Below are 14412 nucleotides of genomic sequence, written 5' to 3' on the forward strand. Positions count from 1 at the left end.
TAAATTGATCTTGATTGTTTGCTGGGTTTTTTGAAGTGTTAATTGAGATCTCGAAATGAAATACTCTGATGGATGTTTTTTGGTGGCGTTATTGTAAAGGAAAAGTACTGAGCACTCGGGCACATCTAGTCCCATTCTTCAAGACTCATTGAATTACCTGCAGGACATCATAAAAAACACTATAGTGTGCAACAGAGAAAAGCTGCCCCTGATCCCTCTGGCGCCCTCTCCTGCCACAGCCAGTCCCTTTCAAGGGTTATCTCCCACTAGAGCTATGGCCGGATCCTTGCTATGGGCTTTGACACTTTCACTGAGGTACATTAGTTTTATTCTTCCAAAGTTCCTCGAGAAAGATCAAAACTAGGTCACAATGCTGCTTTAAATGTAGATTTGTCAGCTAAAAAGAAAATTCCTTGAGGCATTTTCAAAGAGAAACAAAAAAATGAAATGCTGCAGGGGGGTTGTGTTAGCCCCAGCCCTTTGGCCTAGCCTGCCTGTAGGAAGTCAGTGCATGCACCCTCTAGGTCGCCCACTGGAAGGTTAAATTCAGTCCACAGGGGAAAAGCACAGCTTGTTCTTTTGATAGCATAAAGATCTTTTCACTTGTATGAATAGTGTTTATTATGGTAAGATAGATGGAAACCAAGCCAGAGCTGCATAGCTTCGATTCACATTCATCCCTCCAAAAATAACACTGATCTCTTTTTGGACAACCAAAGCTGTTACAAAGGTAGAGTTTCACTAAAACAAGAACAGAAGTTTGTTCTTTTCCCTTCTTATGAATTTGCAGAGGCAGAAAAAAAGTCTTACCCAAGTTCACTTTTCAGGAAGTATCTTTCCCGCCCTTAACACATTTTCATTTTGATTTAAGTAACTGAATGTCTGGCGGTAGAAGTCTGTGGGGGAAAGGGGATATTATGTGCATCGGACCAACATTGACTTCTCAGGTTGACTGCATGTTTATGTTGCAGCCAGGGCCACATTTCAAGTTGGCGGTGCAGCCAGATAGAAGTCACAGAGCCCAGCGGCAGACACACACCATCACACTGTTGTTCCTTTGTTTTTTTTGTCCAATAAACTTGCCTCAAGTAGCACAACACGCAAGTAATTGCAAAATATAATAAAGGGGAGCAACTACTTCTGACTCTAGGCACATGCATTGGTTCCGGTGAGTAGGAACCAAACAGGAGCAATCACTCACTTAAGAGTGGACCATCCAGCTGATGTCCAATCAGCCTCAGTCCTCACACTCCAGTCACATCTTGTGACACAAAATATTTGGGTCAAGCACCTCCGCTATGAGACCAACCATCCAAGGTTGCATTCTACAGCACGCATTGGAAGAGGAAATCACCACAAGTGATTGTTTTTGTGCAGGACGGTGCCCCTTCCTGCATAAAAACAATATCCCCACGACGCAGGCATCCTTGCACCATGGTGCAAGGGTGTCTGTGCGGGCGCATGGCAGCAGTTTGTGCACCTGCGCAGGGAAAGGCACAGAGATGCGACATGTTGCTGTAAATATGTTGCATCCCTGTGCCTCAATCCTTACACAGTGTGGAGCAGGAAAGAGGAAAGTAACTTGCGGCACCACGCTGCGTTAGTTTCCCATAAATAAGCCCCTGAGTGTGGTTGAAGGTACAAAAAAATGACAGTGCTTCTTTTTGCTCCAGCTTGCCACCGTTCAAACCTGCTTCTCCCTGGCAGTAAATCTGAAACAGACAAAGAATGGGTCCTGATGCCTCTTCTCCTTTCTCCCATCCTGTTCTTCATATTCTCTATCTCAGATTACATCTTCCGGATTGGCGATTCAGTGTGCAGGGATTTGACCTGAGCTTTCAGAGATATTAGCAGTTTCCATTCAAGCCTCAAGGAGGAACTCCACTTTAGCCTTTTATAAGAAGCATTGGGTCACCTTTACTAAATTGTGTTCCGCTAGTCAGTTTGCTCCTCAATCTGCACCGTTTGCACACATTTTGGAGTTTCTGCAAAATGGTTCCTCTCTGAGTCTTAAGGTGTCCCCACCTCAGTGTTCAGTCAGCAGCAGTGGAGGCATTTAGGGGCGCTTGCGTAGACGTTTAGGAGGATGGAGAGCCAGGATCGGCATGGCCTATAGGGCAATGAAGCAGTGCTTGATGGGCTGGTCTCACAAGTCAGTATGTGTACTGTGTTTTTTTAATGTTTGTGGTCCTGCTTTATGGTTTGCGAGGATGGTTTTTATTGATTATTGCCCTGGTATTAAGGCAAACATTGCCTGCAGCAAGCTCAAAATGATGTAGTATTCTATACCTTGCAAAACACCCATACAATGTCTTTACAAGTTGAAAATTGCTCAATTTGCAAACATGGGACACTTTTTTTGCTATCTAATTCACTTTAATTTTGGTACCCATGCCTATTTTTGTCCTAGTCCAACCCTCTATAGAGCTAGCTAAGAGATTATTTAAGGGCTCTGAGAATATCTGAAGTATATCAAGGTTAAGATTCCTTGCCTTGGATTTATTGTTGGCTCTCCGCACACTAAAATCTCCTCCTTTTGAGCCTTTAGAATCTCTGGAGATAAGAATCCTAACTCTTAACACGTTTTTTCTTGTGACATCACTGAGGAGCCTATGGGAACTAGGAACCTTGTCCATTAGGTTCCCTTTGCTACGAATATTTGAGGACAGGGCTGTTCTTAGTTTAGGACCTTCTTTCACCCCCAAGGTTAAGTCCCCGCTTCACATAGATCAGGAGAGTTTCATCCATACCACTAGACCCTAGAGGAAGGAGAACTCCAGTGTTTGGATGTGAGGCAAGCTATCCTAATTTATCTGGAGAGAATTGCACAAGAACTACTGGATGCACCAGTTTATCTGTTAATTTTGGATCTGTCAGAAATGGTTTAAATCCTACTCCGACATTAAGTATGTGGGTAATGTCATAACTTTAGCCTGCAAGGAGACAGGAGTCCCACCTTCGGTTGGGATTCAAGGCAGGTCAGCTAGAGGCATGTCGGCTTCTTTGGCTGAAGTGCAGGGGGCGTCCCTAACAGAGATCTGCAGAGCTGCCTCATGCTCAGATCTATCTACGTTTTTCAAGACCTATAGGGTGCTTTAGAAAAGGGACATTCGGGATTCATTTGGGTCTAAGGTTCTTTTGTATATGATGTACTTGATGAAGAACAATTAATGAATAAATATTAACATTTTTAGTCAGCAATGAATCTGTTGTCTTGGTCTTATCATTGCTTGCTCTGTCTCATTAAGTAATTAATTGGGGCAAAAGTAGCATGCTAACTATATGTTTCAATTACTTACCAGTAATTCCATTACTCCGAACAATGCTTTTGCCAAGATTAATTGTATTGTACTGTATTGTAATTGCATTTATATAGTGCTTACTACCCCTGATGAGGCGCTGAAGCACTTTTTTGGCGAGTAACACGCTACTCCGGAACCCAAGAAGGATTAGTGTTGAATTACTATAATGAAATATGAAAGTAATTAACACCACCGTCCCACCCTGTTCAGACCAGATCAACTGAGAAGAGCAGAACTTGAGTCACGAAAACAGGATGCTGGGAGGGCCTTATATACTAGGATGATTTTGACGGTGTGTCTATGAGGCTCAGTGCCGCTCATTAATTACTTAATGTGGGCAAAAGCAATTTGAAATAATGCAATTACTGGTAAGTAATTGAAACATATTTAAATTTTAAAAAGTGCAAAAATTGAAACACTTCCTTATTGTTTGTTATTGCATCTGAACTGCTGTTTATAGTCATTGTAACTCCTCATTTCTGCTTTAAAACGTGATTTATGTTCTTCCACAAAGCCGTGAATGGAATAGTGCACGACGTGGAAGTGCTCGGGCGCGGAGCACGCTTGGTAACTCTACTGGTGAACAGCGAGGGCCTTTACAAAATGAGCCGCCTCTACATCACCCCTGACGGCTTCTTCTTCAGAATCAAGGTCCTGGCTGTGGACACTTCCAGCTGCCGGAGGCCCTGCCCAGACTTCAAACTAGGTAAAAACAGACTTCAGGCTTTGCCTTCCAGCTGGCTCGTCCTAGCACAATGCTGACGTCAGGAGGCGTTTAAAATGGATGGTGTAGACAGGTTTTTTTTTAAGTGGAGAGAGATAATGGCTACAATATAAAAAAAAAAATGAAAAACTTTTATTTGAGTATCTGTATAATGTGAGCCCTTAGCCGGGAACGCTCAGTGTTTGGTTACCTGGCAGCCTAATAATTTCAACAAAACATATTATTTAGGGAAATCTAGTAGGAACACTCCAGACTATACATTTTGTACATTAAAGTGGCAGACATCATTTTCATAGTAAAACACACCTTAACATTTCTACCTAAGTCACCTTAACAATCACCCGTTCCAAGCAGCTTGGTGAAGATACCTCTTCAGTGCTGGTCTCCGTTTTTAGCACCACAGCCCAAAAGTATGCTTGTTTATTGAACTTGTTCATGTTTCTGTACGTAACCAGACTGTATTTTGTGAGTTTTATCATTGTGGGTGAGACTGTGAAATTGATATTAATTGGGAAAAGCACTCTAGGGCAGGTGTTTATAAAAACCTTCACAACAGGACCCACCTTGGCATTGGTAGTGCCCGGTGGAATGGTCCTTATTGCCCCCCAACACACACTGCAATAATAACCCCCTTCTTTACGGATTCCCTCAGTACCACCCTCCAATGGTGCCTGCTCCTCATCTCTCTTTAGCCAAGTCTCACAATTATTTACTTTATTGCGCTACTCTGCCCCATGTAGAGTGTCAAAGCACTTTACATCACAAACATACACAGAGACAATGACTCATACGAGAGTGTAAATCAATGTACAGGAAATGTTACTTAAGACAATGAGTAGACAATCGCATGTCTTTCATACTGGGAGTGCTGGGTCTGGAGACACAAAGAGGCAGATTTACTAAGGGTTCATGCACTGTAGTATACAAAGTTGCTGTGTGAAAAGGAGAGCACACAACAGCGCCACACCTTCTAAGATCTGGTGCTGTTGCTCTTTCCTCTAGTGCTGGTGTATCTTCGGCTATCATGTGCCAAAGTGCAAGGGTGTGTGCATGATGTCAAGCATAGGTTTTATAGTGATGGTTTACCATTTGGGCAAAAAATTCTATTCTTTGACAAATTTTAACTATCACTTTGCAAGTGTGCTGTACGGTGCAGCAGTTACCGTACATTACCAAATACTAACACCGAAGAAGTACACTACGACTGACTATACTTTAGTATTGGAATATCGTACTATAGATATATAAATTGAGTTGTCGAGATCAATTGAAACTGTGTTGTTGATATTCTGTTCAAAATGGTCATAAATTGATCTGTCTTTGAATATGCAAACAATAATCATTATGTTATAAATTAAAATCTTATATACTGACTGTGAGAAGCTGGCTTGGTGTATGATGCACACTTATGTAACTGGGCACCCTGCACCAATCCAGATAACCCGTATGGTGATTTTAGTGGTCTTAGACAACCGTAGAAAGCTCTCTAAGTGGTAGCTGTGATGAGAAGCCTTCAGGCGTAGTCCAGAGCCTGTTTTAATAGAACATAATCTTATAAGTATAGATTAAGTGAAAAAGAACCACACAGTGTATTTATAAAAAATATGTATTTATTATAAGACACTCACTAACACGTACAGATATCTCCGAGTCGGAGATATACACAATGCACACAATACTTTTCCATAGAAACAGGTAAGTAGCATGAAATACACTGTGGTCACCAGGGGGAGATCAAACCATATGCTAAAATAATGGTATGCGAACCACGACTCCAATCAAGACTATACCCAGAAGTGCTGGGGGCCCAAGGAACCACCCGAGGTAAGTAACTAGGAGCCCCACGGAGGCCGTGTGCAGAGTGGGAACACAACCATGGGATCAATGCAAGTCAATGGGTAAGTCCCGGTTGTAATTTTAGAGAAGAAGGACCCTTCCCAGTGGACCCTGAAGAAACCCCGGGGAAGACAGAAGGTTAGAGAGCCACCCCACCCGTGGATACCCCAGGAACCCGGATACCTACACCAGGGAAGCCGGGTGCATAGGTGTGAAGTGGCGTCGGAAACCACTGTCGAACTCAATGCAGGACTACAGGGAGATGCCGCTGCTGGTGAAGATCAAAGTGTCTGGTGAAAACCAAAGGTGGATTCACAAGCTGTCCCACGTTGGAGGTCAAGAGTTTATTATTTATTTATTTTAAAGGTTTATATAGCACCGGCTAGACCCGGTCTTCAGTGCTGGTCTCCGTTTTTAGCACCACAGCCCAAAAGTATGCTTGTTTATTGAACTTGTTCATGTTTCTGTACGTAACCAGACTGTATTTTGTGAGTTTTATCATTGTGGGCGAGACTGTGAAATTGATATTAATTGGGAAAAGCACTCTAGGGCAGGTGGTTATAAAAACCTTCACAACAGGACCCACCTTGGCATTGGTAGTGCCCGGTGGAATGGTCCTTATTGACCCCAACACACATTGCAATAATAACCCCCTTCTTTACGGATTCCCTCAGTACCACCCTCCAATGGTGCCTGCTCCTCATCTCTCTTTATCCAAGTCCCACAATTATTTACTTTATTGCGCTACTCTGCCCCATGTAGAGTGTCAGAGCACTTTACATCACAAACATACACAGAGACAATGACTCATACGAGAGTGTAAATCAATGTACAGGAAATGTTACTTAAGACAATGAGTAGGAATCGCATGTCTTTCATACTGGGAGTGCTGGGTCTGGAGACACAAAGAGGCAGATTTACTAAGGGTTCATGCACTGTAGTATACAAAGTTGCTGTGTGAAAAGGAGAGCACACAACAGCGCCACACCTTCTAAGATCTGGTGCTGTTGCTCTTTCCTCTAGTGCTGGTGTATCTTCGGCTATCATGTGCCAAAGTGCAAGGGTGTGTGCATGATGTCAAGCATAGGTTTTATAGTGATGGTTTACCATTTGGGCAAAAAATTCTATTCTTTGAAAAGTTTAACTATCACTTTGCAAGTGTGCTGTACGGTGCAGCAGTTACCGTACATTACCAAATACTAACACCGAAGAAGTACACTACGACTGACTATACTTTAGTATTGGAATATCGTACTATAGATATAAAAATTGAGTTGTCGAGATCAATTGAAACTGTGTTGTTGATATTCTGTTCAAAATGGTCATAAAATGATCTGTCTTTGAATATGCAAACAATAATCATTATGTTATAAATTAAAATCTTGTATACTGACTGTGAGAAGCTGACTTGGTGTATGATGCACACTTATGTAACTGGGCACCCTGCACCAATCCAGACAACCCATATGGTGATTTTAGTGGTCTTAGACAACCTTAGAAAGCTCTCTAAGTGGTAGCTGTGATGAGAAGCCTTCAGGCGTAGTCCAGAGCCTGTTTTAATAGAACATAATCTTATAAGTATAGATTACGTGAAAAAGAACCACACAGTGTATTTATAAAAAATATGTATTTATTATAAGACACTCACTCACACGTACAGATATCTCCGAGTCGGAGATATACACAATGCACACAATACTTTTCCATAAAAACAGGTAAGTAGCATGAAATACACTGTGGTCACCAGGGGGAGACCAAACCATATGCTAAAATAATGGTATGCGAACCACGACTCCAGTCAAGACTATACCCAGAAGTGCTGGGGGCCCAAGGAACCACCCGAGGTAAGTAACTAGGAGCCCCATGGAGGCCGTGTGCAGAGTGGGAACACAACCATGGGATCAATGCAAGTCAATGGGTAAGTCCCGGTTGTAATTTTAGAGAAGAAGGACCCTTCCCAGTGGACCCTGAAGAAACCCCGGGGAAGACAGAAGGTTAGAGAGCCACCCCACCCGTGGATACCCCAGGAACCCGGATACCTACACCAGGGAAGCCGGGTGCATAGGTGTGAAGTGGCGTCGGAAACCACTGTCGAACTCAATGCAGGACTTCAGGGAGATGCCGCTGCTGGTGAAGATCAAAGTGTCTGGTGGAAACCAAAGGTGGATTCACAAGCTGTCCCACGTTGGAGGTCAAGAGTTTATTATTTATTTATTTTAAAGGTTTTATATAGCACCGGCTAGACCCGGTCTTCAGTGCTGGTCTCCGTTTTTAGCACCACAGCCCAAAAGTATGCTTGTTAATTGAACTTGTTCATGTTTCTGTACGTAACCAGACTGTATTTTGTGAGTTTTATCATTGTGGGCGAGACTGTGAAATTGATATTAATTGGGAAAAGCACTCTAGGGCAGGTGGTTATAAAAACCTTCACAACAGGACCCACCTTGGCATTGGTAGTGCCCGGTGGAATGGTCCTTATTGCCCCCCAACACACATTGCAATAATAACCCCCTTCTTTACGGATTCCCTCAGTACCACCCTCCAATGGTGCCTGCTCCTCATCTCTCTTTAGCCAAGTCCCACAATTATTTACTTTATTGCGCTACTCTGCCCCATGTAGAGTGTCAAAGCACTTTACATCACAAACATACACAGAGACAATGACTCATACGAGAGTGTAAATCAATGTACAGGAAATGTTACTTAAGACAATGAGTAGGAATCGCATGTCTTTCATACTGGGAGTGCTGGGTCTGGAGACACAAAGAGGCAGATTTACTAAGGGTTCATGCACTGTAGTATACAAAGTTGCTGTGTGAAAAGGAGAGCACACAACAGCGCCACACCTTCTAAGATCTGGTGCTGTTGCTCTTTCCTCTAGTGCTGGTGTATCTTCGGCTATCATGTGCCAAAGTGCAAGGGTGTGTGCATGATGTCAAGCATAGGTTTTATAGTGATGGTTTACCATTTGGGCAAAAAATTCTATTCTTTGACAAAGTTTAACTATCACTTTGCAAGTGTGCTGTACGGTGCAGCAGTTACCGTACATTACCAAATACTAACACCGAAGAAGTACACTACGACTGACTATACTTTAGTATTGGAATATCGTACTATAGATATAAAAATTGAGTTGTCGAGATCAATTGAAACTGTGTTGTTGATATTCTGTTCAAAATGGTCATAAATTGATCTGTCTTTGAATATGCAAACAGTAATCATTATGTTATAAGTTAAAATCTTGTATACTGACTGTGAGAAGCTGACTTGGTGTATGATGCACACTTATGTAACTGGGCACCCTGCACCAATCCAGACAACCCATATGGTGATTTTAGTGGTCTTAGACAACCTTAGAAAGCTCTCTAAGTGGTAGCTGTGATGAGAAGCCTTCAGGCGTAGTCCAGAGCCTGTTTTAATAGAACATAATCTTATAAGTATAGATTAAGTGAAAAAGAACCACACAGTGTATTTATAAAAAATATGTATTTATTATAAGACACTCACTAACACGTACAGATATCTCAGAGTCGGAGATATACACAATGCACACAATACTTTTCCATAGAAACAGGTAAGTAACATGAAATACACTGTGGTCACCAGGGGGAGACCAAACCATATACTAAAATAATGGTATGCGAACCACGACTCCAGTCAAGACTATACCCAGAAGTGCTGGGGGCCCAAGGAACCACCCGAGGTAAGTAACTAGGAGCCCCACGGAGGCCGTGTGCAGAGTAGGAACACGACCATGGGATCAATGCAAGTCAATGGGTAAGTCCCGGTTGTAATTTTAGAGAAGAAGGACCCTTCCCAGTGGACCCTGAAGAAACCCCGGGGAAGACAGAAGGTTAGAGAGCCACCCCACCCGTGGATACCCCAGGAACCCAGATACCTACACCAGGGAAGCCGGGTGCATAGGTGTGAAGTGGCGTCGGAAACCACTGTCTAACTCAATGGCGGACTTCAGGGAGATGCCGCTGCTGGTGAAGATCAAAGTGTCTGGTGGAAACCAAAGGTGGATTCACAAGCTGTCCCACGTTGGAGGTCAAGAGTTTATTATTTATTTATTTTAAAGGTTTTATATAGCGCTGGCTAGACCCGGAGGTATCAGAGTGCTTTAGATGAGTATCAGACCATAATTGCAGGTTACATCGTTACAAAGGTTACACAGTTATTAGAGCCTGACAACATAGTGACAAGTAAGGTCGAGACAAACAAAAAGGACCTATGCGTAAGGGAAAAAGCAGGCAAGGGGAGAGATTCATGGGAGGGGGGGTAAGAGCAGGGGAAGTAGACAGATGGAGGAGGGAAAGAGGAGGGGAGGGTGAGAGACACAGCATGGAAAGAGGAGGGGGAGGATGACGGGGACACAAACCGGTAGACGAGTCAGAGCTGTGTCCGAAGTCCAGTAAGCTGTGATCCCAGGGGAAGTGGTATCATTTCCCCATCTCTGTTGTGAGAGGCTCCCTATACGCAGTGGACTCTCTCGGAGGGGTCTCTGAGACTCCAAGGCCTACATACTGGATCCTTCCCCAAAAAGGGGAGAGGGAGTGCTTTGGCAAGGGGTGCCATACCATACCTCAACTGTGAGTGGCTCCCTAGGCACTGTGGACTCTCTCAGTGGGTTTGTTGGGACTCCAGAGTATAAATATTGGATCTTTCCCCAACAAGGGGGGAAGGAGTGCTTAGTCAAAGGGCACAAAAGGACAGCGGGCTAGGCGGTGTAGCTGGCAAGGGGAAAGATTCAGGTGAGAGGGGATAGGAGCAAAGGACGTAAGACAAAGAAAGAAAGAGTGCTGAATGGGAACAGATAGATAGATAGGAGACAAGGAAAAAGCAGAGTTACAGAAATACGATGAGGGGGTGTGGGCGAGACAGGGAGACAGGGAGAAAAACTGTGCCCAAAGTCCGGCTGGGTAGGTGACGGTCAGGGGATGAACCAAGGCCGATCTCCTCAATAGCTGAACAGAGCAGCTCCACCGGGCATCGGACATTTGTTGAGGGGTCGTTGTCCGTCAGGAGCACCAGCAAGCCTTGGCAACTGCAAACAATGTGGAAAGCGAAGAAGGTGCAGTGTCGGGACAAGCAAGGTCAGTGTCGGGACCAGCAAGATCCCGGTGACTCACCACAAGCAGGGGAGTCAGGGCAGGCCCTCAGCAATCAGGGGAGGTCGCAGAAATCAAAGAAGACCCTCAAGAGGAGGCACTGGAGTCGCAAGAGGCCCTTGAGCAGCTCACCAAAAATGCAGGCCCACAGTACAAGTGATGCGGTGAGGATGAAGATATTGGTCACAGAAGATGCTTGAGGTGGGGGCTACTTGGAGCCCAAAGATCTTGATGGAAGGAAGACAACAAGCCTTTCCAACAGCAAGTCAACGCGGTGCACAGGGGTTCAGTTCCTGCGGCTCCGACGAGGGATACTGGCATCAAACTTGGTGAGAGGACAGGGCAGGTCTTGAGGGACGTGAAGAACCACCACTTGTGTTGCTGAGCAGACCAGTCAGCTTAGTTGCGGTGCCTGCAGATGCAGGGAAGTGACTCCTTCACTTCAAGGGAGATTCCTTCAGGTGTCTAGGATGCCAACAGACCTTGGAAGGTTCCTGTATGGAGAACAGGCACGGACGTTGCATCAAATGAGCAGGGCGACAAGATCAGGAGCACCAAGAGTCTTCCCAGTTGCAGCCTTGATGCCCAGAGTGAAGTCCAGCGAAGTCTAGAGTGCCCAGACGGTCAAAGTAGGAGTGGTGTCTTAAAATGAATCTTGTCCCACAATGAATCTAGGGACCCACCCTCAGCTAAGCACCTAAGTACGCAAAGGAAGGGTTGGGACGATTTAGGGTTCCTTCCCAGAGGAGGGGTCAGACAGTGGGGAGGATACTCCAATGTCTTTTGTCCAGTTTCGTGCCAGTGCGAGAGCCAACGGCTCCCTAAGCTGGTTTGAACTGGACTATGCTAGGAGGGCACCAACTGTACCCTTCAAGCAGACTGAGTGACTCTGGCAGGTGCTCCCACCCGGCCCCAATACACTAAACCCTGTCTGGGAGGTGGTCACACCTCCCTGTGACAGGATACCTATTGTTTCTCCTTCCCCTGCTCGAGCTTGGATTAGCAGCAGGAAGGCAGAATCGTGCCTCTGGTCGGCAGCATCCATGTTGTGCTGTCCGGGTCTAGAAGACTGGTACCGGGAGCACTGAGGGCCTTCCGGAATAGCTTTACAGTGCATGGAATCATACCTCCCACACCGTATACGGTGTGGGAGGTATGATTCCAAAATATTTGATACCAAACATGATAGGGTTCGTTTCAGCCAGTTTTGAGATGGCCATCGTGTAATGACTCTGTGCCCCTTTATATGTTATATGGCTGTCGCACTTACAACCCGGGAGAATGGACTCTGTAGGCTGTAGGGGTGTCCTGCTCATGCAGGGGCACCCTCACACTTAGAACCGAGCATCCTGCCTTCAGGATTGAAAAGGCCTACTTTAGGGGTGACTAATAGGTTTTAAGTGTAGTGACCTTAGATATAGTAAAACCAATATCTTTCGTAAGTGGTGCTAGCACCAGCTTACACAGGCTGCAATGGCAGGCCCTGTAGTTACAGTTTGAGTGGTCTCTCATGGGTGGCATAATACATGCTTCAGTCCATGGGGGACCCCTGGTGTACCTATGCCCTGGGTACCTTAGTACCATATGCTAGGGACTGATAAGGGTACATCAGTGTCCAATCGGGATGTACCTAAGTAGCATACCAATTTAGGGGAGAAAGTACAGAGATTGGGGTCCTGATTAGCAGGATCCCAGTCAGACTGGTCAGAAACAGCATAGCACCAGGCAAAAAGTGGCGGTAACCATAAAAGCAGATCCTACTTCCCTACACAACCCCCTGACCCAAATGTAAGGAGATGAGACTAACCTTGCCCACATGAGTCTTCATTTTCTAAGTGGAAATATCTGGAGAGCCCATCTACATTTGCATGGTTACTCCCAGGTCTATGTTCCACTGCATAGTCCATCCCCTCTAGGGAAATGAATCACCTCAAAAGTTTAGGGTTTTCACCCTTTATCTGTTTAAGCCATAGGCTTGTGGTAGGTCTGAACAATGAAGTGAGTGCGAAACAGGTATGGCCTCAGCGTCTTCAAGGCCCAGACCACAGCAAAGGCTTCCCTCTCAATGGCTGACCAATGTTTCTCCCTGGGGGTCAAACTTCTGCTGATAAAAGCTACTGGTTGGTCATGGCCCTCTGCTTTAAGTTGTGATAACACAACCCCTACACCTATCTCAGATGCATCTGTCTGGACAATGCAAGTTTTGAAGTAGTCAGGACTTTGTAGTATGGGAGCAGTGCACATAGCCTGCTTCAGGTCATCAAATGCCTTTTGACAGCTTACTGTCCACTGAACTTTTGTGGGCATTTTCTTAGATGTAAGATCAAACAGGGGAGTCACAATGGACCCATATACCTCTACAAATCTTCTGTAGTACCAAGTCAGGCCCAAGAAAGCTCTGACCTGAGTATAGGTAGTGGGAGCAACCCAGTCCATAATGGTCTGGATTCTGTTCTCCAGTGGTTGAACCTGGCTTCCACCTACCAGGTGGCCCAAGTATACAGCCTTACTCTGCCCTATCTGGCACTTAGTGGCCTTGATAGTGAGGCCTGCCTTTTGCAGGGCCTATAGAACACTTCTGAGGTGGAACAGGTGATCCTCCCAGGTGGATCTAAAGGCAGCTTTATCATCTAGATATGCTGCACTATAGCTTTCCAGGCCTATGAGGACTTTGTTCACCAGCCTCTGAAATGTGGCAGGTGCATTTTTCAGACCAAAGGGCATTACAATAAATTGATAATGCCCACTAGGGGTTGTAAATGCTGTTTTTGGCTTGGCATCCTCAGCTAGTCTGATTTGTCGGCAGCCTGCTGTCAGGTCAAATGTACTCAGAAACGTGGCTGAGGCCAAAGTATCTATGACTTCATCTGCCCTTGGAATTGAATGGGCATTAGTCCTAGTGACTGCATTGAGACCTCTGTAGACCACACAAAAACAAATCTATCCTTTTCCACCCTTGGTGTGAGGTTTTGGCACAAGGACTATTGGACTAGCCCAGGAGCTCTCTGAAGGAGGCTCAATTACCCCCAACTCCAGCATCTTTTGGACCTCGATCCTGATGCAATCCCTGACATGGTCAGGCTGTCTGTAGATTTTACTCTTAACAGGCAGGCTGTCGCCTTTGTCCACTTCATGGGTACACCAGGTGGTTTGAGTAGGTTTCATGGAGAACATGTGCCTTTACTGATTGAGGACTGGCCTACAATCAGTTTGCTATTGGTCAGTGAGGCTGCCTGCCAAAGCTACTCCATCTACTGACCCATCATCAGGGAGAGGGTCACTCTCTTCCTTCTGTCTCTCATCAGTTACCATGGCCAAGCCCATGTCAGCCCTGTCCACAAAAAGGTTTCAGGCGGTTCACATGAAGCACCCTATGGGGACTTCTGGAAGTACCTAGGTCCACCAAGTAGGTGACCTCACCTTTTTGTTCAAGTATAGT

The 14412-nt window shown here is 45.1% G+C and overlaps 1 protein-coding gene across 2 annotated transcripts in view; it reads left to right on the forward strand.

Annotated features, from left to right (window-relative positions):
* C7H17orf58 (chromosome 7 C17orf58 homolog) overlaps positions 1 to 14412 on the forward strand; it is a 197297-nt gene that overhangs the window by 109951 nt on the left and 72934 nt on the right. For both annotated transcript variants that reach the window (XM_085617256.1, XM_085617257.1), the window contains one exon: positions 3817 to 4008. In XM_085617256.1, the coding sequence (XP_085473382.1) occupies positions 3817 to 4008 (192 nt within the window). The remainder of the gene's footprint in view (positions 1 to 3816; positions 4009 to 14412) is intronic.

The sequence above is a fragment of the Triturus cristatus genome, chromosome 7, assembly GCF_964204655.1.
Source record: "Triturus cristatus chromosome 7, aTriCri1.1, whole genome shotgun sequence".
NCBI classification, from domain to species: Eukaryota; Metazoa; Chordata; class Amphibia; order Caudata; family Salamandridae; genus Triturus; species Triturus cristatus.